This window comes from Geotrypetes seraphini, chromosome 1 (assembly GCF_902459505.1).
Source record: "Geotrypetes seraphini chromosome 1, aGeoSer1.1, whole genome shotgun sequence".
NCBI lineage: Eukaryota > Metazoa > Chordata > Amphibia > Gymnophiona > Dermophiidae > Geotrypetes > Geotrypetes seraphini.
Window position 1 is genome coordinate 383479334 of NC_047084.1, and position 26888 is coordinate 383506221.

The 26888-nt window shown below is 45.0% G+C and overlaps 2 protein-coding genes across 3 annotated transcripts in view; one reads left to right on the top strand and one right to left on the bottom strand.

The window, feature by feature from the left end:
- The window catches only part of LOC117346549 (alpha-1,4-N-acetylglucosaminyltransferase-like), a 177817-nt gene that overhangs the window by 114365 nt on the left and 36564 nt on the right, over positions 1–26888 (bottom strand). The gene's annotated exons all lie outside the window — the stretch shown is intronic.
- LOC117367829 lies at positions 32–22621 on the top strand. Its single transcript, XM_033960810.1, has 10 exons — positions 32–43; positions 476–544; positions 9979–10069; positions 12209–12258; positions 12342–12454; positions 12544–12858; positions 12950–13252; positions 14065–14177; positions 14265–14394; positions 22258–22621. Exons 1-10 carry the CDS (start codon positions 32–34, stop codon positions 22619–22621), a joined length of 1560 nt encoding a protein of 519 aa, XP_033816701.1.

The following is a 26888-nucleotide window of genomic DNA, read 5'->3' on the forward strand; positions in this document are numbered from 1 at the left end:
CCCCCCCATGGAACCAAATTCTTATCGAGGTATGATTTTAAAGGTAAGTACAGACATATTGGGTCCTGTTTGCTAACTTTATAAATTCTAGTCTTGCAGGGATGTGCTGAGGGTTAGGGATTTGCTGAAACCTGAGTGTTGTGAAGCAGTTCAATCTTGGAGGTATTATATTCAAGGTAAGTACAGAGGTATAGGGATTTGTATTTCATATGTATGTAATAACTTCATATAATATACTATTGAAGCAGACGACAAGCAAGAGATGACAAGCAAGAGACTACATTCAACGGACAACAGACATCTTCAGTGTTTTCCTGCCAGGGATCGCACCCTTGCAGGTATAATGTCTTGTGCCATAGCACTGAACTCTGAACTCTATATATGTATACCTATTTTACCCTTGCAGGTTTTTGTGTGCTGGAGATGGGGGGGGGGGTTTAACATGAAGTTCACATGCATGTTATAACTCTTGCAGGTATTGGTTCAGGGTGAAAGGTCGAGTACCAGTCCTGAGGGTTTCATTGATATACTTCCAGTCTTGCAGGTATGATGTCCTTTTGAGTAGTGCACTGTTATAGGGAATTGTATATCAATTGTAAGTCAAAATAGGATAATATTATAAATTGTATAGTTTCAGGAGTTGTTCATTCTGAGTGAACTGCCATAGAGATGGAAGTAATAACTTCACAGTATGGGAAAGAGCACTGGGTTCATGAAGGACATCATTATCGTCGTGATCGAGTTATGGCAGACGGTTCCACGTCCTGGAGGTGTGTGCCCCGTGACTGTGTAGGCAGAAGAAAAAGGCACATCGATGGATCTTCTGTCGAGATAACGGCCCATGTGCATACTCCCAACAACGCACAAATAGTTGCTGAAAAAATGATGGGAGACATACCTGAAAAAGCTATGACCACAGTTGAAAAGCCCCAACAGATCATTCAGGGGACATCAGTGGGTTCAACGTTAGAAGCAGCTACATTATTGTCTGCATACTCATCCATGCAGAGAACAATCAATTGAAAAAGAAAAGCAGGGCATCTATCAATGGGTAATCCCAGGTCAATAAGAGAGATCCAAGTTCCTGAGCAGCTGCAAAGAACCACGCATGGTGAACAATTACTTTTGTGGGATTCTGGTGAAACTGATGAAATACGCATTTTCATTTCCACAACCCAAGCAACTTTTGAGGTGTTGGAGCAACATGGCCATTGGTTCATGGATGGGACATTTAAAGTTGCCCCCCCATTTGTTTATACAAGAGTTTTACATCCAAGCATTTCTAGACAATCGTGCACTTCCCATGGTGTATGTGTTGTTGAACAGTAAAAGGGAAGAGGACTATGAACATGTGTTAAGAAAACTGGTAGAAACCAGAAACACATTGGCACCATTGACTATTCTGATGGACTTCAAGAAAGCAAGTCTGCAAGCTGCCAGCAGAGTATTTACAAATGCTGCAGTTTCTGGCTGCCTGTTCCATCTAGGACAATCATTGTGGGCAAAATTCAACATGAGGGATTGACTGCTAACTATAGGGATGATGAGAGAATAAGATTGTTCACCAAAATGCTGGTAGCATTAAATTTTGTTCCTGTTGAAGATGTTACTAAGCGTTTTGAGACGTTGAAGGAGACTTGACCAGATGAACTGATCCTGGTGTATGACTATTGGGAAGACAATTACATCGGTAAATTGCGGCAAAATGGGAGACATGTCCCACCTTTTCCTATTTCTCTGTGGAATATGCACTCCCGTGTTGAAGATGGACTGCCTCAGACCAACAATTCAGTGAAAGGTTGGCACCATGCATTACAATCTTCGGTTTCATGCCATCATCCAACCATCTTTAAACTCCTTGAGCATATACAGCATGAGCAAGATCACACAGAACAACTGCTTGCTCGATTCCATGCTGGTAACCGCGCAGCAGCCAGCAGTAAGAGCACGTATGTGGGAGTGACTCAAAGACTAACCACGCTGCTGCCAACATACTGACAAAGACCTCTTTTTCAATATCTCAGAGGTATAGCACATAATCTGGAACTTCAGAGTTTGATATTGAAGTTCAGGTTTTACTGTTGCTATACTACAATTGTGTTCACTCAGTGACATAAACTTTGCTCTGACATGTCCATACAGTCTTCCCAACCAAAACATGCTGCAGGAAAAGATGAAACACTTGAAAATGTCTATGTCCCCCTTTTGTGGTGGCCCAGAAAGCCAGAGGCCCGCTAACTGCTGTGCTCAGGATCCCTCCCCCCAGGAGTTCCCGTGAAGCCCTCCACAGCCCTCCCCTGGCCCCTACCCATCCTAAAATCCACTGCTCTGACATGTACCAAGTTTGAAGGTTTTTTTATGCCGATGAGGTAACCCACTCAAGCATACTTTACTCACTTTGACCTTTTCAAGGTGTTGTGGGTGGTGTTCATAGGCTTTTTCCTTCACGTTGGTCATCTCCTTTGCCAGATGCTTGTGGTTCATCTCCTTCCCTCACACCCACTGCCTGGCCATAGTGTGAGCTGCCCATATATTGGCACTATGCCTTCCTTTCACATACTCCTGGGTCACATGACATGCGTACACCCTCTTTAAAAATATTTGTATTCATGGTAATTCATTCTGATACAATGATACAATGTCCCATGAATGCCTCTGTCCCATAAATAATATGTTGATAGTTTCTCTATACATATTCGACCATACATGATTATATGCAATACTATACAATTTATTAGTTCAACACTCCATGTGTGTTTTTCTGCTATAATTAGCAGTATTAAAATATAGTATTAGGTTCATTTGCTCTGACATTCATCTAGCTTCCCCCTTTGATTGGGAAGTAGAATTGAGGTCTTATAAACCCCAGGACTCCACAATGTTAACAAATGTTATTAAAGGTATAAATGTGATGTTGGCAGTCAGGTGTTGGCCTTTGAAGAACCAAGAATGGGTTAACAAAGGTGCAAACGCAGGGCCGTCATCAGGGCAGTACTACCAGTCCTGCATTCAGGGGCCCGGAGCTGACAGGGGGCCCGGGCTACCCCAGGGTCGCAAGCATACTCTCCTCTCCTTCTCCTTACCTGCCCTGCCGCAGCACAGAGCCGAACGGAAGTCTTCCCGATGTCAGCGCTGAAAGGAAATGGGGAAGACAAAGGGGTGGAGAAGGATGCTTAAAGCACATGGGGAAGACAGAGGGGGGAGAAGGATGCTGAAAGGACATGGGGAAGACAGAGAGGGAGAAGGACGCTGAAAAGACATGGGGAAGACAGGGAGGAGAAGGACACTGAAAGCAAATGTGGAAGACAGAGGGGGGAGAAGGATGCTGACAGGACATGGGGAAGATGGGGGGAGAAGGACGCTGAAAGGAAATGGGGAAGAGAGAGTGGGGAGAAGACACTGGCAGGGAAGAAGAAGAGATGCCAGACTATGGGGGGAGCGGAGGGAAGAAGATGGGTGCCAGACCAATATGGGAGGGGGGAGAAAGGGAGAGGCACAGTAACAGAGCAAATGGAAGACGCAGAAAGAAGAGAGACAGTGGATGGAAGGAATTAAATGAGAACATGAGGAAAGCAGAAATTAGGCAACAAAGGTAGGAAAAAAAATCTTTTTTTTTTGCTTCAGGTTAAAGTCTGTGTAATGTAACATGCTGTATTTGACATGCTGAGGAGGATGGGAAGGAAGAGGTGCACACTCATAACATCATTATATATTCATCCATAGCTGCATGTTAATAATGTGCTCATATGCACTTATTTATCATCATAACATATACATCATCATTAACATGCAGCTGTGGATGTGTAAGGACAGGCTGAGGAGGATGGATGGGAAGGAAGGAAGGTGCACATATCAACATATCGTACATTTTTAACATGCATGATGCAGCTATAGGCAAGCTGAGGAGGATGGGATCATACAGATGTGTATGTTCAGATATGCGCTCAGATGTGTAGTTTTTTCTGATATATTTATTAAGCTTACAGTATTTATAAAAACACATTTAATACTTGTTACAAAAAATATTGTGCAATTGTGATCTACATCTGGCCTTCAAAGGTCAAAAGATCCTTAACTGAGATTTTACATTCAAAAGTGAATTATAGCTACTAGCACTATTATTTATTAGTTATTTATTATGCAGATGTTTGTTAGTTTGTTATTAGTTCAGTATTAGACATATGTTAGTTTAGAATAGATAGGTATAGATTAGTTTAGTTTAGGTTAGGTTAGGGCCCTGCTGAAAGAGTCTACCTTGACGTGGTTGCAGGCTTTTGGTCAAAGAGTGCGGCGACAGAGAAAAGTATATGTGTATTCGGCCCATGGAAGAAGGGGGTGGGGGAAGGGGTGCGTGGGGGGCCCAATAGGATTGCTCAGTAAGGGGCCCAGAAATTTCTGATGGAGGCCCTGTGCAAACATGATGTTGGCAGTCAGGTGTTGGCCTTTGAAGAACCAAGAATGGGTTAACAAAGGTGCAAATGTGATGTTGGCAGTCAGGTGTTGGCCTTTGAAGAACCAAGAATGGGTTAACAAAGGTGCAAACGTGATATTGGCAGTCAGGTGTTGGCCTTTGAAGAACCAAGAATGGGTTAACAAAGGTGCAAATGTGATATTGGCAGTCAGGTGTTGGCTTTTGAAGAACCCACAAGCAGAGTCCCCATGCAGGAATGTCAATCAGGTGCTGGCTCATAAAACATGAGATATAGAATAATACATTGTTTTATAATTCAGAATGTTGTACATAATAGATCATGAATGTTTAGCTCAAAGATTTTTTGGTGTTGACACAACATTTGAACATATGTGTATTACATGTTTCTCATATATGTTATATTTTAATAAACATTTACCATTGTTTAAAACATTTTTTTCTCTTGTTTATCTTACTGACATAAATAACCATGGCATTTATTGTTAATTTTAAATGTGCTGTCCACTAACTAATGAATAAGGTATACAATTGAAACAATGAAGTAAACACATACAATGGATTCATCTAAACTCTTCCCTTGATTTTCAGCTTCTTTTTTCTTTATTCATTTTTGAAACTTACATCAAATGTTTCAGAAATAGAAACATTAAAACATTGAATAATCAACAACATATTGACTTATAAAAACCTATTCAATACAGACAATTTATCTTATATCCTGAAAATTTTCCAAATTTTTCTATTAATTCAAGTAAGCATGGAATGGTTGTTTCAGGATTCCGCAAATGAAGCAATATGTCATCTGCATCAGCTTCTAAGTGATTACTTATATAAGTTATGAAGACAAGAACTGACATGGTAGATTAGTTAAATAAAGTGATCACATAACAGCTGTGCACATCCAATTAAACCTCTACATAATTGGATCTTTATTTAAAGTGGTTATCAGTGGTGTAACTAGCATATGTGACACCCGGGGCCCATCATTTTTTTTTGACAGCCCCCCATCTGTATGAAAAACATGATTTTTAGTAACAATCCACAAGAGTGTACCTAGAAAAGGCAGCATCTTACATACTGCAGTGAGCAGTATGTCAATAAACCCTTTGTAAAACTAAACAAACCAGACTAGTACAGATCAGTCCTATAAATGTTACTATAAACATTCTCCATCAACATTCAAGAAATGTTGTGCATATATAGCCTCTAGTCCTCTCCATACATATGGCAATTTGCTTATCTATCACCCCCTGTATTTACAATTATAATATATTTCCACCTCCGCCCTTGTGTGTAGTATATTCTGTCCTTGTCCAATAGCCCCATGTCCAGCTTTCAGCCGCTATCAGCCTTGAACTGTATGCCACATATCATCATGCAATCCCTCCAAAATCATAACCAAACTTTAACCCCGATGTATCCATGTCCATCTGTGCAAATGTTTTAACTACTACACTATTATATTTACTGTTTAACATATTGTGTTATCCATATTCAAACACTGTTTTATCTGCGCATGCGCAGATGCGTCCGTCTCTGTCACGCATATGACTTGCCACCGTTCTGCTCTATATTTCTTTTTTTGCATATAAAACAAATTTGCGCAAGACAATTGCGAATATTTGATATTAAACCCTTTGCACATGCACGCTGACATTCATATAGGCGCGACTCACATTTGTATCATAAGGATCAATAAGTCAGCGCATGCACACTTTGGACAACATGTGCGCATGCGCAGTTCGGTCCCCCCACGTTGACAACTATTTATTCCGAGTTCTCAGTAAATAGGTTTGTCCGCGCACTTTTGTCTTGCGCTCATTGGACTTAAACCCGTCAATTGCGCACTGGGAAACCCATCAGTTGTGTGCAAAACTACGATAACTTTAAAATGAGGACAGACATCATCACTATGCACTAAAGCAGTGGTCTCAAACTCAAACCCTTTGCGGGGCCACATTTTGGATTTGTAGGTACTTGGAGGGCCGCAGAAAAAATAGTTAATGTCTTATTAAAGAAATGACAATTTTGCATGAGGTTAAACTCTATAGTTTATAAAACTTTCCTTTAACAGTTAAAAGGAAAGATATATAAACTATAAAGAGTTTTACCTCATGCAAAATTGTCATTTCTTTAATAAGATATTAACTATTTTTTCTGCGGCCCTCCAAGTGCTCTATTTTTTCTGTAGCCCTCACATTTAAAGTTTAATATCTTTTTTTTCTCAAAACTGGCACATTTCAATCACTAAATTGAAAATAAAATCATTTTCCTACCTTTGTTTGGTAATTTCATCAGTCTCTGACTTTGCATCCAATATTTCTTCTCTTCTTTCAGCCTCCTGTATGCTTCCTCTCCTCCAGACCTCATTCCCTCCCCCAACTTTTTCTTTCTTTCTCTTTGTCTGTCTTTCTTTGATTCCGTGTCTCATTTTTTGCTTTGTTTCTGGCTCCCTGTCCCCCCCTTCTTTCTTTCTTTCTTCCTTCCTTCCTGCCCTCCCCCATGCCACCGCCGCCGGGGAACAGGCTGCTGCCGCTGCCGCCATCGGGAACAGGCCAAGATCTCCCTCTTTCTCTTCTCCACGGGGCCAACCAACTCTCGCCGCCCGACGTCAATTCTAACATCGGAAAGGACGTTCCGGGCAGCCAGGCAGCGATTGGCTAGCCAGAACGTCCTCTCGACGTCAGAATTGACGTCGGGACGCGAGAGTTGGTCGGCCCTGAAGAGAAGCAGGGAGATCAAATAACACAGTGCCGGCCTGAGAAGGGAAGGGAAGCAGGTTGGGCACCACTGCTCTAGACGAGCCGCACTCTAGGGAGAACAGTGGACCGCCCCCCCCTTGGTATGCCACTGGAGCAGCAGCGTGTCTGGCCGGCTCTTCCGTGGATAGCGCAAGGAGCCGCCAACCCACGGCTTTGAACGGAACGAGCCGGCCAGACACGCTGCTGCTCCAAAAGGAAGATAATGATCCAGTCCAGACCGAAGGCTGCAAATAAAATCTGGAGAGCCACATGCGGCCCGCGGGCCGCGTGTTTGAGACCACTGCACTAAAGGATGCATGATAATGTCATCACGCGATTCATTGTCAAGACGTATGCGTGCCACGCTAACGCAAATTCTGTGTTTCGGTAAAGTAAGACAAAACTATATACTTTACAATTCACACATTCACAATTGGATGTTTCTGCCATTTTGCAATCTTCTGCTATTGAAATTAGAGGACGGGCGATTTTGTTAGTTTCTTTGATGTTCTTGCAAGATAAAGAAATGTTGTTGAAATTATACTTTAATTTAAAACAGATCACCTATTTAGGTGAAAGGATATATATATTTCCAGATGTCTCAAAGTGGACACAAACCAGGAGGAAAGAGTTTTTAAGATTTTGTTCAAATGTGATTGCTTTAGGGGCAGTGTTTCAGTTGAGATTTCCATGCAAATGTTTTGTCTCATTTCAAGGGAGTAATTATATTTTCTTTGAACCTGCCCAATTAGGTTTTTCCCTAGAAGGTAAAGGAGTCTCGACACAGGCAGAATGAATCAAGATATAATGCAGTATTTAATTATAGGATAGGTTAACATCTTACTACTGCTCTATTTTCCATTTTTTTTTTCTTTCATATAAGAATTTCCCCCTTTCCCGAGGGGTTTACTCATCTTGCCTCCTTACCCTTAGATAGTGGACTATGTTAGATAAATATTTCATTGTCTAATTTTTGGTGCTTAGTTTGTATATCTAAGTAAGTTTATAATTTTGTATTTCTTTGATCATCTATGTATATTGGATGTAATTAAATGATAAATATTAAATTTTAAAAAAAATGTGCATTTCACTATTCCAATGCGTGCTTTCAATATAATATAATCTGTGCTTGATGATTAACCATATAACACATGTTTTAGATAACCAATAGCAGCGCAGGAAAGGGAAATCTCACGATATTCACTCTCAAACAGTCATGGGAGTAGTATATAAGCTTTGCAAAAACATCATAGATGCACTGAGAAGATGGCTTCTGAAGAAGCAGTACGTGGGCGAAAGCCCAATTTCTCAGAGAGAGAAGTACTGAACAAACTGAGTGGGCAAAAAAATGGCAGATGAGCTTCAATGTGGAGAAATGTAAGGTCTTGCACATAGGGAAGGGGAATTCCATGTACAGCTATACGATGGGAGGGAGGGTACTCGGGGAAGGCAGCCAAGAAAAAGATCTGTGGGTATTGGTGGTAACACAATGAAGCCGGCGGCGCAATGTGCAGCGGCCTCAAAAAAAGCGAACAGAATGTTGGGCATTATCAAAAAAGGTATCACTACCAGAACGAAGGAAGTTATCCTGCCACTGTATTGAGCAATGGTGCGCCCACATCTGGAATAATGTGTCCAATACTGGTCGCCATACCTCAAGAAGGACATTGCAATACTCGAGAGGGTCCAAAGGAGGGCAACGAGGATGATAAAGGGTATGGAGAACCTTTCATATGCCGAACGGTTAGACAGGCTGGGGCTCTTTACCCTGGAGAAGCGGAGACTGAGAGGGGACATGATAGAGACTTATAAAATCATGAAAGGCATAGAGAAGGTGGAGAGGGACAGATTCTTTAGACTAGCAGAGACAACAAAAACAAGAGGTTATTCAGAAAAACTGAGAGGAGACAGATTCATAACGAATGCAAGGAAGTTCTTCTTCACTCAGAGGGTGGTGGACACCTGGAACGCGCTTCCCGGAGAGGTGATAAGACAGAGTACAATTCTGGGTTCAAAAAGGGACTGGATGTCTTCCTGGAAGCGAAGGGGATAACAGGGTACAGATAGAGGTTTACCTTACAGGACATTGAGCGAATAGAGTATGGATATTTTAGGTTAGGTAGGGAGCACTTTCAGGTCATGGACCTGGGGGGCCGCCGCGGGAGCGGACTGCCGGGCACGATGGACCCCTGGTCTGATCCGGCAGAGGCAATGCTTATGTTCTTATGTTCTTATGAAGGAATACTTCTCTCTAAATACAAAGCTCCTGTTCCCCATTAAGGGGAAACGATGCAACATCATGCAAATGGACAGCGCGTGGAGGGAACTCCAGCGCTTGTTCAATGCCAGTGCCTTGACACTGCGCTCAGTAAGTACCTATTAAATACATGCGCAGTTTATATATATATGTATAATATGCATGTTTGTTGCACGGAAGCCAATAATATGTATGCATATTACATCCGCATTCCATGAAATTGCGCACTGCATCTTCATCCACCCGCTGGAAAATTGTGCAGTTCATAATTGTCTCCCTCCATGTTTTACTTCTTTGAGTTAAATACAGGGGTAGGGAACTCCGGTCCTTGAGAGCCGTATTCCAGTCGGGTTTTCAGGATTTCCCCAATGAATATGCATGAGATCTATTTGCATGCACTGTTTCAATGCATATTCATTGGGGAAATCCTGAAAACCCGACTGGAATACAGCTCTCGAGGACCGGAGTTCCCTACCCTTCCTTTAATATAATGTTTTACATATCCCATATATATCATGCCTCACTCATTTCTGTCCATTATATAATAGGTGGAGGATTTGAAGAAAAAGGCACGGGAACTCAGGCTCCATCATCTTGCCTGGGTTCAGTCCATGCAAAATAATTTAGATAACATACCAGGTATGTTACAGAAACCTAAAGGTGAGGTGTAAGGTGTAGAGTCATAATATCTCTTTGGACTAATAATTTTTTTAAGCATTAACAGTTCTTCATTCCATACATATACTTCTGACACTACATGCATTTAATTCTTCAGATGACAGTGAGGAGGAGGAGGAAGCTGCTAACCCTACCCCTGACTGTCCTTTCATTATCCCTCGCTGACACCCCACTTCCCAACTCTCTTTCACCTCCGCCCATTCCCGTCCCACTTCCCAACCCCCTTCCACCTCTGCCCATTCCCGTCCCTCTTCCCAACCCCCTTCCACTTCCGCCCAGTCCCGTCCCACTTCCCCCCACCGACACCCTCGACCACCCCCATCCAAGATCCCCCTAAGAAAATACCCCAAACCCAGCCCTGCCCCTTCATTCCCAATGCCCGGTTCCCCCTCCTTCCTATGCCCTACCCCGTTTCACCATTGAAATTTTCCCCCACAATCATCCTTTCACTTTCAGTACTCCCTCAATCCTCCCACATCCCTCCCGCAGCCCTCCCTCATCCCCCATTCTTGAATGATTCAGCGACCTCTCTGTGGAGAGTGATAAGTGTTCAGATATTTTGACTATGTAATTGTCTTTTCAATTTCAAACTGCTTATAATGATGTTTGTTATTGCAGATATATTGGCATCCCCCTCCTCTCGCACCCTATTCTCTGTTTCAACCGCCCCCTCCCCATTCAAAGCCCCACCCGGTGTCCCACCTGTTTTACCCCCTCCGCCGCTCCACCCGGGATTGTGGGACCAACCCCTCACTATCAACCACCCCTGTTGCAGTGACCACTATTGTGGCTTACGCTGCCACAAACATTGATCCTCCGCCCACTTCAGTAACAGCGGAGGACATTCATATGGGTGTGGGACCTCTCCCAGGAGGCGGTCTGAATGGTCCGGAGCATCACAGGGGCACTACAGAACATCATGGACAAACTTGGTGGTGCCCCTCCCACCCCGCCCACACCATGAATGTCTCCCGCTGTTACCGAGGAAGCTGCACCCTTTTCTTCTCTCACCCCTCCTCCCTTCCCCTTCCACACTCTTTCCCCCTCCTGTCCTTACCCCTCCTGGAAAAAACAAAAAAAAGAAAAAAAAAAGTCACACCTCTCCTCCCTTTCCATTCCACACTCCCTCCCCCTCCTGCCCTTACCCCTCCTGGAAAAAAAAAACCAAAAAAAACAAGACCCACCACTCCTCCCTTCCCCTTCCACACTCTTTCCCCCTCCTGCCCTTACCCCTCCTGGAAAAAAACAAAAAAAAAAGAAAAAAGCCCCACCCCTCCTCCCTTCCCCTTCCACCTTTCCTCCCCTCCTGCCCTTACCCCTCCTGGGAAAAACAAAAAAAGAAAAAAAACAAGTCCCACCCCTCCTCCCTTCCACACTTCCTCCCCCTCCTGCCCTTACCCCTCCTGGAAAAAACAAAAAAAGAAACAAACAAGTCCCACCCCTCCTCCCTTCCCCTTCCACATTTCCTTCCCCTCCTGCCCTTAACCTTCCTGGAAAAAAACAAAAAATAAAAAACAAGTCCCACCCTCCTCCCTTCCCCTTCTCACTCCCTCCCACTCCTGCCCTTACCCCTCCTGGAAAAAGAAAAAAAGGTCCCACCCCTCCTCCCTTCCCCTTCCACACTTCCTCCCCCTCCTACCCTTACCCCTCCTGGAAAAAAAGAAAAAACCAAGTCCCACCCCTCCTCCCTTCCCCTTCCACACATCTTCCCCCTCCTGTACTTATCCCTCTTGGAAAAACAAAAAAATTAAAAAACAAAGTCCCACCCCTGCTCCCTTCCCCTTCAACACTACTTCCTCTCTTCACCCACCCCCCTCCACACTCCCATCCCCTCCACATCCGTTTCCCACTTACCCACCCTTTCTTACATAAAGCCATCTGTCCTCCAGCTTCCAGTATCAGGACTCGCCTGTTTCCTGCTGTCTTATCAGGTCTCCAATCCTCCAGTGAGTGCCTCTCTCTCTGTCTCTCTCTCTCTCTCCCAGTCCCAGACTGGTGCTTCCTATCCCTTACAACTGTGTTTTCTTTTCCCTCCATCCTCCTATGTTGCAGCAGCACTCAAGCCGCCACTCATTACTACCTCAGCCATCTGATCACCAGCATCAGGACTCGCCTACTTCCTGCCGTCTCATCGGGTCTCCAATCCTCCTGTGAGTGGTTCTCTCTCTGTCTCTCTCCCGGTCCCAGATTGGTGCTTCCTATCCTTCACAACTGTGCTTTCTATCCCCTCCAGCCTCCTGTGTTGCAGCAGCACTCAAGCCGCCACTCACTACTACCTCAGCCATCTGACCACCAGCATCAGGACTCACCTGCGTCCTACCATCTCATCGGGTCTCCAATCCCCCTGTGAGTGGCTCTCTCTCTGTCTCTCTCTGTCTCCCGGTCCCAGACTGGTGCTTCCTATCGCTCACAACTGTGTTTTCTTTCCCCTCCAGCCTCCTGTGTTGCAGCAGCACTCAAGCCGCCACTCACTACTACCTCAACCATCTGACCACTAGAATCAGGACTTGCCTGCTTTCCGTCATCTCATCGGGTCTTCAATCCTCCTATGACTGGTTCTCTCTCTGTCTCTCTCTCTCTCCCGGTCGCAGACTGGTGCTTCGTATCCCTCACAACTGTATTTTCTTTCCTCTCCAGCCTCCAGTGTTACAGCAGCACTCAATCCACCACTCACTACTACCTCAGCCATCTGACCACCAGCATCAGGACTTGCCTGCTTCCTGCCATCTCATTGGGTCTCCAATCCTCCTGTGAGTGGCTCTCTCTCTGTCTATCTCTCTCTCTCTCAGTCCCAGACTGGTGCTTCCTATCCCTTACAACTGTGTTTTCTTTCCCCTCCAGCCTCCTGTGTTGCAGCAGCACTCAAGCCGCCACTCACTACTACCTCAGCCATCTGACCACCAGCATCAGGACTTGCCTGCTTCCTGTCATTTCATCGGGTCTCCAATCTTCCTGTAAGTGGCTCTCTCTCTCTCCTGGTCCAAGACTGGTGCTTCCTATCCCTTACAACTGTGTTTTCTTTCCCCTCCAGCCTCCTGTGTTGCAGCAGCACTCAAGCCGCCACTCACTACTACTTCAGCCATCTGACCACCAGCATCAGGACTTGCCTGCTTCCTGTCATCTCATCGGGTCTCCAATCTTCCTGTAAGTGGCTCTCTCTCTCTCCTGGTCCAAGACTGGTGTTTCCTATCCCTCACAACTGTGTTTTCTTTTCCCTCCAGCCTCCTGTGTTGCAGCAGCACTCAAGCCGCCACTCACTACTACCTCAGCCATCTGACCACCAGCATCAGGACTTGTCTGCTTCCTGCCATTTCATCGGGTCTCCAATCCTCCTGTAAGTGGCTCTCTCTCTGTCTATCTCTCTCTCTCTTTCTCTCTCTCTCTCCCGGTCCCAGACTGGTGCTTCCTATCCCTCACAACTGTGTTTTCTTTCCCCTCCAGCCTCCTGGGTTGCAGCAGCACTCAAGGCACCACTCACTACTACCTCAGCCATCTGACCACTAGCATCAATACTTGCCTGCTTCCTGCCGTCTCATTGGGTCTCCAATCCTCCTGTGAGTGGCTCTCTGTCTATCTCTCTCTTTCTCTCTCTCCCGTCCCAGACTGGTGCTTCCTATCTCTCACAACTGTGTTTTCTTTCCCCTCCAGCCTCCTGTGTTGCAGCAGCACTCAAGCCGCCATTCACTACTACCTCAACTATCTGACTACCAGCATCAGGACTCACCTGCGTCCTACCATCTCATCCTGTAAGTGGCTCTCTCTCTCTCTCTCTGTCCTGGGCCCAGACTGGTGCTTCCTATCCCTCACCTTAGCCATCTGACCACCAGCATCAGGACTCGCCTGCGTCCTACCGTCTCATCTTGTCTCCAATCCTCCTGTAAGTCTCTCTCTCTCTCTCTCACGGGCCCAAACTGGTGCTTCCTATCCCTCACAATTGTGTTTTCCTTCCCCTCCAGCATCCTGTGTTGCAGCAGCACTCAAGCTGCCACTCACTACTACCTCAGCCATCTGACCACCAGCATCAGGACTTGCCTGCTTCCTGCCATCTCATCGGGTCTCCAATCCTCCTGTGAGTGGCTCTCTCTCTGTCTCTCTCTCTCCCGGTCCCAGACTGGTGCTTCCTATCCCTCACAACTGTGCTTTCTTCCCCCTACAGCCTCCTGCATCAGGACTACTACCTGCAGCAGCCATCTAACAAATGAGCAACAGGACTCGCCTGCATCCCACCGTCTCATCTCCCACATCTGGACATGGCATGCCAGCTCTCCTTCGATTATCAGAAAAATGTGACATTACATTACATTACATTACATTAGGGATTTCTATTCCGCCATTACCTTGCAGTTCAAGGCGGATTACAAAAGAATTATCCAAGATGTATTACATCAAGAACTTAAAAAAAAAAAATTGGTCATTTTCAAAAAAATTAAGAAATGTGTAAGGTTATTTGTTTGGGGGTAGTTGGTTTTAGTGAGAGGTGGAGTTTGAGACTTGCGGTATTATTTCTTTTTTCAGAGTTTTCTTGAAGAGTATGGTCTTTATTTCTTTTCTAAAAGTCTTGTAGTCGAGGGATGCCGTCAGTAGATTGGAGATTTGGTTGTCTAGTTTGGCTGCTTGAGTGGCCAGGAGGCCATCATATAGTTTTTTCCGTTTGACCTCCTTAATTGGGGGGGTATGAGAAAGGGGTGTGAGTTTTCCTATGTCTGGTTGCGATGTTGTGGATGAGGCGGTTATTCAGGTAGTTTGGACTGTTTCCGTATAAAGTCTTAAATAGTAGGCAGTAGAATTTAAATTGTATTCTTGCTGGGATTGGAAGCCAGTGCGATTGGAGATATGCTTCTGTAATGTCATCATGTTTCTTTAATGAGTAGATGAGTCTTAGTGCTGTGTTTCGGATAGTTTATAGTTGTTTTGTTATGGTTGTAGGGCATGGGAGGTAGAGGGTATTACAGTAGTCAAGTCTATGATACTTTTAAAAAGACATTTTAATATACAGTTTGTTGAAAAGGAGCCACAACTGTGTACAGGATAAATGCAAAACCTTATGTCAAGCCCAGAGACAGTAGCATAGCACAGAACTAGGTAGAATTTGTAAAGCTACAAGTTAGACGGCTTATCTTATTTACAGAGCTTTTTAATAGAGTAGAACTCTTATCATTCTTAACCATTTAAGTATAAATTAGATGAAATGTATAGATGTGTTATGTTATCATCTTTCCTTTTGTGCCCACACAATGTGATTGCTGTATTTTGTAAAAATGTGATAAACTACTTACCATTAATAAAACAGGGAAACAGGTCTCCTGAAGTAATAGCATGAGAATAATCTTTTTCAGGAGGTATAAAATCCCACTCCCCAAATGCACTCCATTATCACCAATAATGAAAGGGTTCAAAGACCTCACAGTGGAGCGTGGTATGTGTTCCCATTCCTATATTTATTACAATGTAAATATAATAGGTACTTACTGAGCGAAGGGTCAAAGCACTGGCGTTAAACAGGCACTGGAGTTTCCTCCACTCCCTGTCCATTTCTACGATGTTCCTGTGCTTGCCCTTGCAGTCATAATATCTCTGCTGACTAATAATTTTTTTTAAGCATTAACAGTTCTTCATTCAATACATATATTTCAGACACTACATGCATTTATCTATTTCTTTCTTCAGATGACAGTGAGGATGGGGAACAATACTTTCTCATTGAACGAGAAGTACTCTGTTAAACTCTGTTAAACAGAATACTTCTCTTTCAGCAGCCTATATTTTGACTATATAATTGTCTTTTCAATTTCCAACTGCTAATAATGCTCTTTGTCATTACAGATATATTAGCATCCACCTCCTCTCTCACCCTAACCTCTGTTTCAACCCCCCCTCCCCATTCAAAGCCCCACCCAGTGTCCCACCTGTTCTACCCCCCTCTGCCGCTCCACCCGGGATTTTGGCACCAACCCCTCACCACCAACCACCCCTATTGTAGCATCCACTATTGTGGCTCACGCTGCACACCCACTGCTTCTTCAGAAGCCACTTACATGACTGATTGAGAGCAAAAGGGTCAAATCACTGGCGTTTAATAGTCACTGGAGTTTCCTCCACTCCATGTCCATTTGTACGATGTTCCTGTGCTTGCCCTTTATGGGGAACAATACTTTCTCATTGAATGAGAAGTACTATGTATATATGTATATATGTACTGTATTTATGTATGTATCTATGTATATAATCTTGTACATCCTCCAGTTCAAACGCTGAAGCTAAAGCTCAAGGCTTAACTATTCTATACCTAAATCATACAGAATACTTCTCTTTGTGTGAATTTAGGCTTTCGGCTTCATCAGCAGCCTATATTTTGACTATGTAATTGTCTTTTTAATTGAAAACTGCTTATAATGCTCTTTATCATTCAATGTTATTATTCACTGTTCACGACATATTTAATTGTGTTCATTAATACTTATATTGCATTTAACTTTTCCCTTGGGGGACCTGTTTTGTCCATATTATATGTTCACTGTATTATGCTTTGTTAAATGACACAGTTAACCAGAAATAAATACATTATAATACAACTAATGAGTCCAGAATTTATTTTATTTTAACCTCAAAAACTACAATGAGATAATGAACCCCACTCAGCCCTGCCCCATTCCCTGAATGGCTTCTGTCAATTCTTACGAGAACTGGTGGCAGCTATTCAGGGAGCCTGACGGCCCAGGTGCACCGCTGGTTGCGAGATTGGAAGGAGGGGCTCGAGCGCGGAAAGCTCACTCCTCCTGCCCATACACCGCTGGACCACCAGGGAAAAGGTACGCGGGAAGGGATAAAAAATTTTGTATCGGCCAGGACGAGAGATGGGAGGGATCCCTCCTGTCCTGGCCTACTACTACACAACTAGAGGGGGAAGAGGGTACAGGGAAGGAAGGTGGGACAGGGTGCAGAGCTGGGCAGGTAGGGGGGGCAAGGTTCAGAGCCTGGGAGGGGGGCTGGGTGCAGAGCCTGGCAGGGGAGAGCATGAGGGAGGGGACACTGGGTACAGATCCTAGCAGGTCATGGCATTTGAATATTAAGCCCCCGTCTTATATTTCAGAGGGAAAATGGGGGTCTCAACTTATATTTGAGTATATACGATATATGATGGCAGATAAAACCCACATGATCCATCTAGTCTGCTTAACAAGATGGCCAGAGGCACACTTGCTGCTCTGTTCAAGTTAACTTCTTCATGATCAAATATGTGTGTCCCCCCCCCCCTTCCTGAGAATGATTCTTTGAGGAGTCACTGAGTGTGTGTGGATGGAAGAAATGTGTAGATTAAAGAGTTGGAGGTCCATAACCCGAGTGGGAGGGGGGACTAGTATAAAAGGGAGAAGAGGAGTGAGATTAGATTTTTGGTCATCATAATTCTCCCGGCAGTGCCCTACTACTGAGGGAGACTCCTGAAAATGCCAACAGCTTGTGCAGGGGAAAGTCCAGATGGGTTTGCCAGAAAAGCAGAAGCATCATGTTTCAGCTTGGCGGGAAGATAGCATGGTTCTAGGTTGAGGAGTGAGGATGGGACCTGGAGAGGCTCACCAAGAAAATAATTTGAGACTTTGATCTTCTGAGGGTGTCACCAGGAGAGGACAAAGCAAGAATTGTGTGGAGACCCATCTCAAAGGGGTAACTGTGTATGATTGAAAGACCCTGCTTACAGCAGAGCCTGTGTGAAGTGTTTCAGCTTGGTGGGAAAGATAGTGGTCCTAGGCTGAGGGAAGAGGGTGAGAATCGGAACATCTCACCGCTTGTACAAAAGTTGCATAAAGAGATTGGGGAATTTAATGAAAGTATTCTTGAATTGACTTTATCACAAAGAGCTTTGAAACAAGTGTCAGTATTCAGATAAAAGTGAACTGTAAATAAGTTGTGCATTAAATCTGCAATCCAGTTCAAGTAAAGTTTCAGTTATTAATTGTAACTTGTTCTCTGCTTAATCTATGACAAATGATAAGATGGTGGCCGAGTGTTATGTTAATCAGGTTTTCTATTTCGCCTTCACCTATTCTGTTCAAGGTTGGATTACTTTACAAGAGGTTGGTTCAGTTATCCAGGAAGTTACAATGGACAGTTTGACAATCAATAAGAGTTGTTAGTACAGGTAGCTCAGTACAGTTATTAATACAGATAGATCCTAGTTGTGCTCAATTTGCTTGTAGTGACACTGCCCCAAGCCCTAAATGTCAAGGACTTGATCTCAGCTGACAGCAAAAAGGGAATCACCCAGACATTCAGTCAGGAGAGAATAATTTTGAAGGTAGAAAAAAATGCTAAAGAGGTCTAAGGGGAAAAGGGGGTAAATGCTAGTAAGGGGACAGTGTGAATTTGTTTGGGGGAAAAGGGTTAGAGCAGTGGTTCCCAAACCCTGTCCTGGGGGACCCCCAGCCAGTCGGGTTTTCAAGATATCCCTAATGAATATGCATGAGAGAGGTTTGCATACCTGTTGCTTCCATTATATGTAAATCTCTCTCATGCATATTCATTAGGGATATTTTGAAAACCCAACTGGCTGGGGGTCCCCCAGGACAGGGTTTGGGAACCACTGGGTTAGAGGATATGACTAAAGATGTATGGAGGTGCCACAGGAAGTTGATGTGTTTGTTAGGCTCTGCTACTGCTGACTGAGGATAAGGAAAAGATTAGAAAAGCAAGGTAGGAATATAGCACGTGAATGTTCAGCAATAAAAGAAAACTAAGTGAGGCAAGAGAAGAATGATTAGGGGAGGGGGTACAAGAGCAGAAAGAGAGGGAGAAAGATAAAGGGAGAATGATGCAAAAAAAGATAACAGGACTGAGGAAGAGCACAAAGTGTGGAGAAATGATTTGGAAATAGGGAGATGAAGGAAGGAGGCCAGAAAAAACAGATATCCAAGCAAAGGGGGCAGAGAGAAAGAGGGAAGACCAAGGACTGAGGGAGAGGAAATACTGGATAGGGGACAAGAAGAAGGAGCAAACACCCAGGATTGAGGGGCACAGAAAACTGAGTATTAGGTAAACAAAGGAAATGCACTGATAAAGAGATAGAACATGAGATAGGGCTTCAGAGTATGGTGATTGAACCCAGGAAAGTAATCCTTTGGCTTTCCAGATCTAATCTGGCCCCAGCATACGCGCAGCTTAAGAAACAGATAAACCTTTCTTTTTGTGGGCCCTGGTCATGAGTTTCTTACCTGAAAAACTAGTTTATAAAAATAGTTTTCATATTTCTTTTATAATTGTATTAAGGAATTACTATATCCTCACTGAAAAATCTTGAAACAATCCAGAATACTGCAGTTTGTCTTCTAACCCATGTTCAGCATTTTGGCCGTCTTGCCACTTTTGTTCCATCATCATTGAATTCTAGTTCCATACTGCATTAATCACAAAATCCTGACATACTCACTAAGTCCTGCACACAAGTATCCCCTCTTATCTCTGTTCCCAGATCATGTATACTACTTCTTGAGCTCCCTGTTCTTTCCAGGAATATCGCCTTGTCATTCCCTCTGTCTACTGGTTTAAACTTGAATTGACAAGGCAAAATGTTTTTTTTATTACATTGCGCTAACACAATGGCATGATATCCTTTGCCTTTCCAGGCAGAATCCTCATATCTTTGATTCAGCAATGCATTAAAAAAAAACCATATTTTCACCCAATCCTTCCCAGGGATGATTTTGTCTGGTTGGTGTTCTTAGTGGACTCTTTATTTCTTTCCTTTTTTTCTCATAAGAATATAAATGTTGACATATTTGACAGACCAAAGATCTGTCAAACTAATATTCTGTTTTCCAACAGTGGCCAGTTCAGGTCACAAGTATCTGGTAAAATCCCAAAAGAGTAAAACTGATTTTCTACTGCTTTTCCTAGAAATGAGCTGTGGAGTTTCCCAAGTCCATCTGGACTTTTAGGAAATTATTCAAACCTTTCTTTAAACCTGCTAAGCTAACTGCTTTTATAGATTTAATTATATATTGAGTGAAGAAATATATTCTCTAATTTGTTTTAAATTTACTATCTAGTCCTTGTATTTTTGGAAAGGGTAAACAAGTGATTCTCATGCCCTTGTATCTTAGAATTTTCTGTTCTTCTCTGATTTCCTCTATTCTATTTATTTTGTAGGTTTTTTTTCTGTTTGAGTTTTGATTTGTAGATCACTTTGATTGTTTCAGAATAGTGGCATGTCAAGGTACATAATATCATGTACTGTTTAGTCTTATTGATATCACATCATGGACAACCCATAGATATTGTTCTCTTATTGTATGGACCTTCAGATCGCCACCGTGCACAACGCTCCCGGTGCTATATACTTTTCGTCGGTCCAGCCTTTATTAATCATTCATATAGGACTCATTTTGTAATTTTTCATTCTTGTTGATCTGTCCTTACTTTTCTTGGGTTATAAATTGTAGACGTTTACCTGGTAATGGTCCAATTTCCCAGTCACTAGAGGCCTGGAGTTGCTGTCAAAGCCCACTCCATCCCAGGTTTTCCATATTTGAGACCCAGACCATAGAAGTCTGTCTAGCAATGGCCTTGCTTTCCAACTACCAGTGGCGTTTGTTGATTCTAATCAGCCACGTGTAACGCCATTGCGAATTTATTTTCTCTGCTTGGCAGAGACCTTATAACTAATTTCACTTCCCCTTTCACTCACATATTCATACTTACTTATTTATATATAATGAAGAATATTGTTTAAAATTTTTGTTAGCTATTCTATGAAGTGGTCAGGAGATTCAACAAGTAGACAATTGGGGCATCGGTCAATTATGCTGTTGCTAGTGGACAGTTTTTTCCAGGAGAGTAGTGGTGGTGGTGGTTTGGGCTAGAGGTAGGACGGTGCTCCAGAACTGGTTTGCTAGGTTTGATTCCGGAGGTGTATGAGTTGGTTGAAAATATACAGTAGCTTTGTTGACTTCTGATTGTATTTGTTGATAGCTGATCTCCACACTGATTTATCTGCCATCATGTTTCTATGACAATCCATCCCACTTTGAGCTTTCAGCTTGGCTCTTGAGAGGTCACATTTAAGAAGGAAAGGTTACTCGTAATTCAGTCATTATCCCAGGACATCCAGGCTGCATATTCTCTACAGGTGGATGATGTCATCAAAAGAGCCCCGCACGGACAGTCTCGCAAGCAGACTTGCTTGAAGATCTTCAAGCTTGCGAGTGTACCGCACATGCGAGTGTGCCTTCCCGTCCGAGTTAGGGCGCGTGTCTCCTCAGCGTGGGCTCAGTTCTTAGTTTTCCGTTGAGCCAGAAGCCCTGTTTCTCTACTCTGTGCAATTTCGAAGTGCCTCCTGCACTGCGGCTTGCTTTTATTGTTTTCAGGTGAGTCGCTTGTGGCGCGTCTTAAAAAAAACCCCAAGAAACACAACTGTTTTTGTTTCATTTTCTTCCGTCATCCAGCCCAGGGACCCCTGGGTTTAGTTCCGGCCACCTGGCCTCACGTGGACACAGCTGTCCTTTTCCTTATGTCCCAGCCTGTCACCGGGTTTAAGAAGTGCACTCAGTGTAGTCAAGTCATTTCCATTACTGACCCTTATCATTGGTGCATTGAGTGCCTGGGTGCTGACCAGTGCACCGAGTCTTGCCCGCGCTGTGCCACTCTCCAGCCGCGGGCCCTTCGCAGACGGCGTACCAAGATCCTTGCCCTCTTTGGTGCTATGGAGGAGGGTAAGGCCTCGATCTCGAAGGCCTCGAGCTCGACTAAGTAACCCTTGACCTCGATGGCTGTTCTGGCTAAGACCTCGGCTTCAGGTAAGTCTCCTCTTCCTCTTTCAGGTGTGCTAGCGAAGAAGCCTTCCACAGAGTCTCAGGTGAGTGCTGTTGTACCAGCCTCTTCGAGACCTCCCGCCAAGCGTGCCTCCACATATAGGGAATACTCTTCCTCGAGGTCACCCTCGTTGGAGCGCACTGCTGCACCTACCCAACCAGATCCAATGGTCTTGGTGCCCATGTTCGAGGACATGCTAAAAGCCATCCTGACTACTGTGGTATGCAGACTATGCCTGCTAGGAATGTCCCAAGAGCAGTGCACAAGTCAAGCTCAGGCTCCACACAATTACCCCCTTTTAAAGCACAATTTCAGTCATTGAATGAATTTCCTTCTATGTCTTGTAGAGGGAGTAGGAGAGAAGAACTGCAGGATTCCCATCCCCCACGGAAGCCTAGAGTGATTATCAGGAAATCACTTCCTCCTGAGGGTTTGGGGCGGGGCTGCAGACTCATTAATCTGAGAACCCAGTTCCTTGAGAGTCAGAAGCAGCAGGAACTTGGAGAGGACAGGTCACAGCGCTCAGGGCTGAGAGCTCTGAATGTCAGCCAAACTGCAGAGTCTATGGAGCTAATAGAGGCTGGTGAGGACATGTCTCTTGGTCTGTTGGAGGAGCCACAGGATATGGAGCTGGAAGCCAATGCTGAGACAATTACTGAATTGCCTAGTGAAGCCCAGCTCATGGAAATATGCTGTGCGAGAGGCAAGTGACTGACTTAATTATAATGGTTTTTGAAAGTTTGTTTTGCTAATTGCTTGCCTGTGCTGGCTATTTTTAAGCCAGCTGAAGAACAAAAGAAGTTGTCTTTTGAACTTTGCAAAGAACTGTATTTTTGGAACTTGTTTTTCCTTTTTGGAAATTTATGGTTCTTTGGTGGGGGAAAGTGAACTGTTTCCAGTCCCAGACAGTGGGGTTAGCCCCGTGTTCATAGTGGTGGGATAGAGGGCCAATTTTATGGCAGATTAACACCACATGGAGCACACTGTCTGGCCAGCACTCTGCTGCTGAAGAAGCCAGTGTAATTGCACTGACTTGTATTGAATTGATACAGCTCTGAAGCTTGTGTGTTTTGAGTTTTTGAGTTTTTTTCTTTTCTCTTGGGATACATGCTGATGGACTATGAATTAATGTGGACTTTAGCAACTTATTTAGTTTTTGCCATATGGACATTGAGTCTCAGTTATAAGCAGAAACATCCTGACAAAGCTTTACGTTTATTTTTTACTTTGAGGAATAAAGCTCAAGTTTATTTTGAAAAAGAACTTACCTGGTGCGGTGGTGTCCTTAACTAAAAGCTTTATTATTTTTCCTTGTGCTGCCCGCAGCGGCTCACAAGAGGTTTTTCTTGTACCGGTGGCCCAAGACACCTTGCCCTGAGGCTGCCGGTTACACTACGCAGATATCCTCGGTGTTGGGTCAGCTGGCTTCGGCCTCGACCCGGTCCAGGGCAGACCAGCCTGAGCTTTCCCTCAAGGCTCCTCGGGACAAGTCTCACAAGTCTCGCCATTTGTCTTCTAGTTATTCCTCTGCTGTCTTGAGGCCTGGATCACCTTCTTGTGCGCCTCAACCGAGGCAATGCACTAAACCTGCCTCATATTTGAGGTATCTGCCTTCGAAGCGGCCGAGGGATTCCCCTCCACAGTGGGGACGATCCCCTGCCTCGCAAACCACGAAATCTGTCGAGGCCTCTGTGCGGCCGAGATATGGGTCTTGTTCTCGACAGCCTCCTTCCCCATCTGTTTCCCTGGGGCGTGCTTATCTGAGTCGAGGTTCCCTTCTTCAATGCCTTTTGAGGGACTTACTTTCCCTCCGACATCTCCGGAACTTACTACCCAAGTCCCTGTACCTCAGACCCCGGGGTCCTCCCCGAGTCAAGTGAAGCATGGGCGTTCTTCGACTCCCCCAAGATTCCGCAGCAGAATCCTCATTGTCCCAGTCTCGGGAGTCTGATATGCCTGCTTATTATTCGAGGGAAGTTTCTCCTTCCTTCTCGGCTGCTCCGGGGTCTCGTTCTTCCTCGCCTCCTAAGGGGTCTTTCTCTTCCAAGACCTCCTCTTTCACCCGGTTTGTCTCTGACATGGGGAAGGCTCTTCTGCTGGATCTCTAGTCAGAAACCAGATATACCCAGGAGTATTTGGCGGAGATGGGCCTCCCTCATCCGCCCTGGGAGTCTTTGCATCTGTCTCTGCATCAGGTCTTGAAGCAAACGTTTTTCAGGAATCTGGAGACCCCTTATGGGGTGCCTGCCATCCCTTCCGGACTGTCCATTGTAAAGGATTTGAAAAAGCTCAGCTATCCCATCAATTCTTGGTTGTGGAATCCTCGTTGAAAAAAATCTCACCCGTCCAAGGTCTACACTGCTGTTCCTCCAGGCAGAGAGGGGTGTACGATGGACAAGTTTGGTACCGTCTTTACCAGAACTCGATGATGGCGAACCGTGTGCTCAATTATAATTTCACCTTTACCTCCTATCTCAGATACTGCATTACCACCATGCAATCGTTTCAATCAGATTGGCGGCCCACCGCCAGCAGGAGTTCTGGCAGCTTCAGGAGACGTTTTCCCAAATTTGTCTCTATATACTCCAGGCCTCCTACAATGCTTTTGAGTTGTCATCTCAGGTCACGGCGTTTGCGGTTGCCATGCGCTGTTTGGCCTGGCTCTGCATCGTCGACATGGACCCCAATCTCCAGGATCGTCTGGCGAATCTCCCTTGAGTGGGGAATGAGTTGTTTGATGATTCCATTGAGGCGGCCACTAAATGCTTCTCCGAGCATGAGCGGTCCTTCGCCTCCCTGGTGTGGCAAAAAGCAAAGACTCCTACTGCTAGGCCGTACAAGCTTCCTCCCAGGCGCTAACCGCAGAAGTCTACACTGACTTTTTCTCATCCGCCTCCCAGGCGTCCGCAGCAGCAGTAGCGTCCCCCTAAACTTCAGGCGCCTGCTACAGTTAAACTGGCGCGTTCTTTTGACAATTCCAGTCAGAGCATGTAGGCCCCCTTTGTCCAACGGTCCTCTCACCTACCCATAGGAAGTCAACTATCATTTTTATCATCAGTGGGATGTGATTATGTCAGACACCTGGGTTCTCATCATCATTCGGGAGGAGCACTCCCTTCAAATCCATCACTTACCTTCGGACCTTCCTCCAAGAGAGTTTCTTTCCAACAGGTCGCAATTTCCCCTTCTCCTTCGGGAGGCTCAGGCTCTCCTTCGCCTCTGGGCTGTGGAGGAGGTTCCGTTGTGTCAACAGAACACGAGGTTTTACAACCGGTATTTTCTGGTTCCCAAAAAGACCGGGGATTTGGATCCTATCCTGGACCTGAGAACTCTCAACCAATTTCTGGTCAAATAAAAGTTTCATATGCTCTCTCTCCCAATGTTGTACCCCCTGATGGACGAAGGAGACTGGTTATGCTTGCTGAATCTCAAGGAGGCCTACACTCATATCCTGATTCATCTGGCCTCATGCAAATTTTTGAAATTTTAGGTGGGGAATCTCCATCTCCAGTATCGTGTTCTCCCTTTGAGTCTCGCTGCCTCCCCGAGGGTTTCACGAAGTGTTTGGGGTGCTGGCCGCAACTCTGTGGATGCGGAGCCTTCAGATCTTTCCTTACCTCGACAATTGGCTCATCAAGGCGTCATCTCGGCAGGAGGTTATTGCAGCGACCCGACTATTACCTTCCTCCAGAGTCTGGGCTTCGAGGTGAACTTCCCCAAGTCCCAGTTGTATCCATCTCATCTCTCCAGTTCATCGGAGCGGTTCTGGACACATTTCACATGTGTTCTTTCCTGCCTCATCTGTCTCTGCCGAAGGTGTCTCTCCTTCCATCAATTTCGGCCAAGCACATAATGGTACTGCTGGGTCACATGGCCTCCACTGTTCACGTGACTCCTTTTGCCAAATTTCACCTTCCTCAGTGAACCCTGGCCTCTCAGTGGAGGCAGGATCGAGACCCCATCTCTCAGCACATAGTGGTGACTCCTTTGTTGAAACAGTCTCTCCGTTGGTGGATGCTCTCTTCCATCTTTCCAGAGGTTTTCTGTTTCATGCTCCTCCTCCACAGAAGATCCTCATGACTGACTCGTCTGTCTATGCTTAGGGGGCTCACCTCGACTGTCTTTGCACCCAGGGCTTTGGTCCAGCGAGGACCGCCGCTGTCATATCAATCTGCTGGAGCTCTGAGCCATTTTCAACGCTCTGAAGGCTTTTCATCATCTGCTTCGCGACCACGTGGTTCTCATCCGGACGGACAACCAGGTGGCCATGTATTATGTCAACAAGCAGGGTGACACGGGGTCTTTTTCCCTTTGCCAGGAGGCCCTGCTGATGTGGGAGTGGGCGATATGGCACAACATCTTTCTCCGTGCTGTCTACATTCAAGGCCAGCAGAACTGCCTGGCAGACAAGTTGAGTCGCCTTCTGCAACCGCACGAATGGACGCTCAATTTCTCGACCCTGTGCCAGGTGTTTGCTCAGTAGGGGACTCCGCAGATAGATTTGTTTGCATCCCCCCGAACCACAAGTTGCCTCATTTATGCTCCAGGATTTACTCTCCACACCGGCTCGAGGCGGACACATTCCTTCTGGTTTGGACGAACCTGTTCCTATATGCGTTTCCTCCATTCCCTCTTATTCTGAAGACTCTCATCATGTTCAAGTCTGCCAAGCCACGATGATTCTGATAGCTCCTCGGTGGCCCAGGCAACCGTGGTTCTCCCTTCTACTTCAGCTCAGTGTCCAGGAGCCTCTGCTTCTTCCTGTTTTTCCTTCTCTGCTTACTCAGAGTCAAGGTTCTCTGCTTCATCCCAACCTGCAGTCTCTACACTTAACAGCTTGGGTCCTCTCAACTTGATTGCCTCGTTCCAGTTTTCACAATCTGTATAGGATGTTCTCGAAGCTTCTCAGAAGTGGTCCCCTAGGCTGTGTTACTCTCAAAAGTGGACTAGATTTTCTTCTTGGTGTGCTACGCATAGC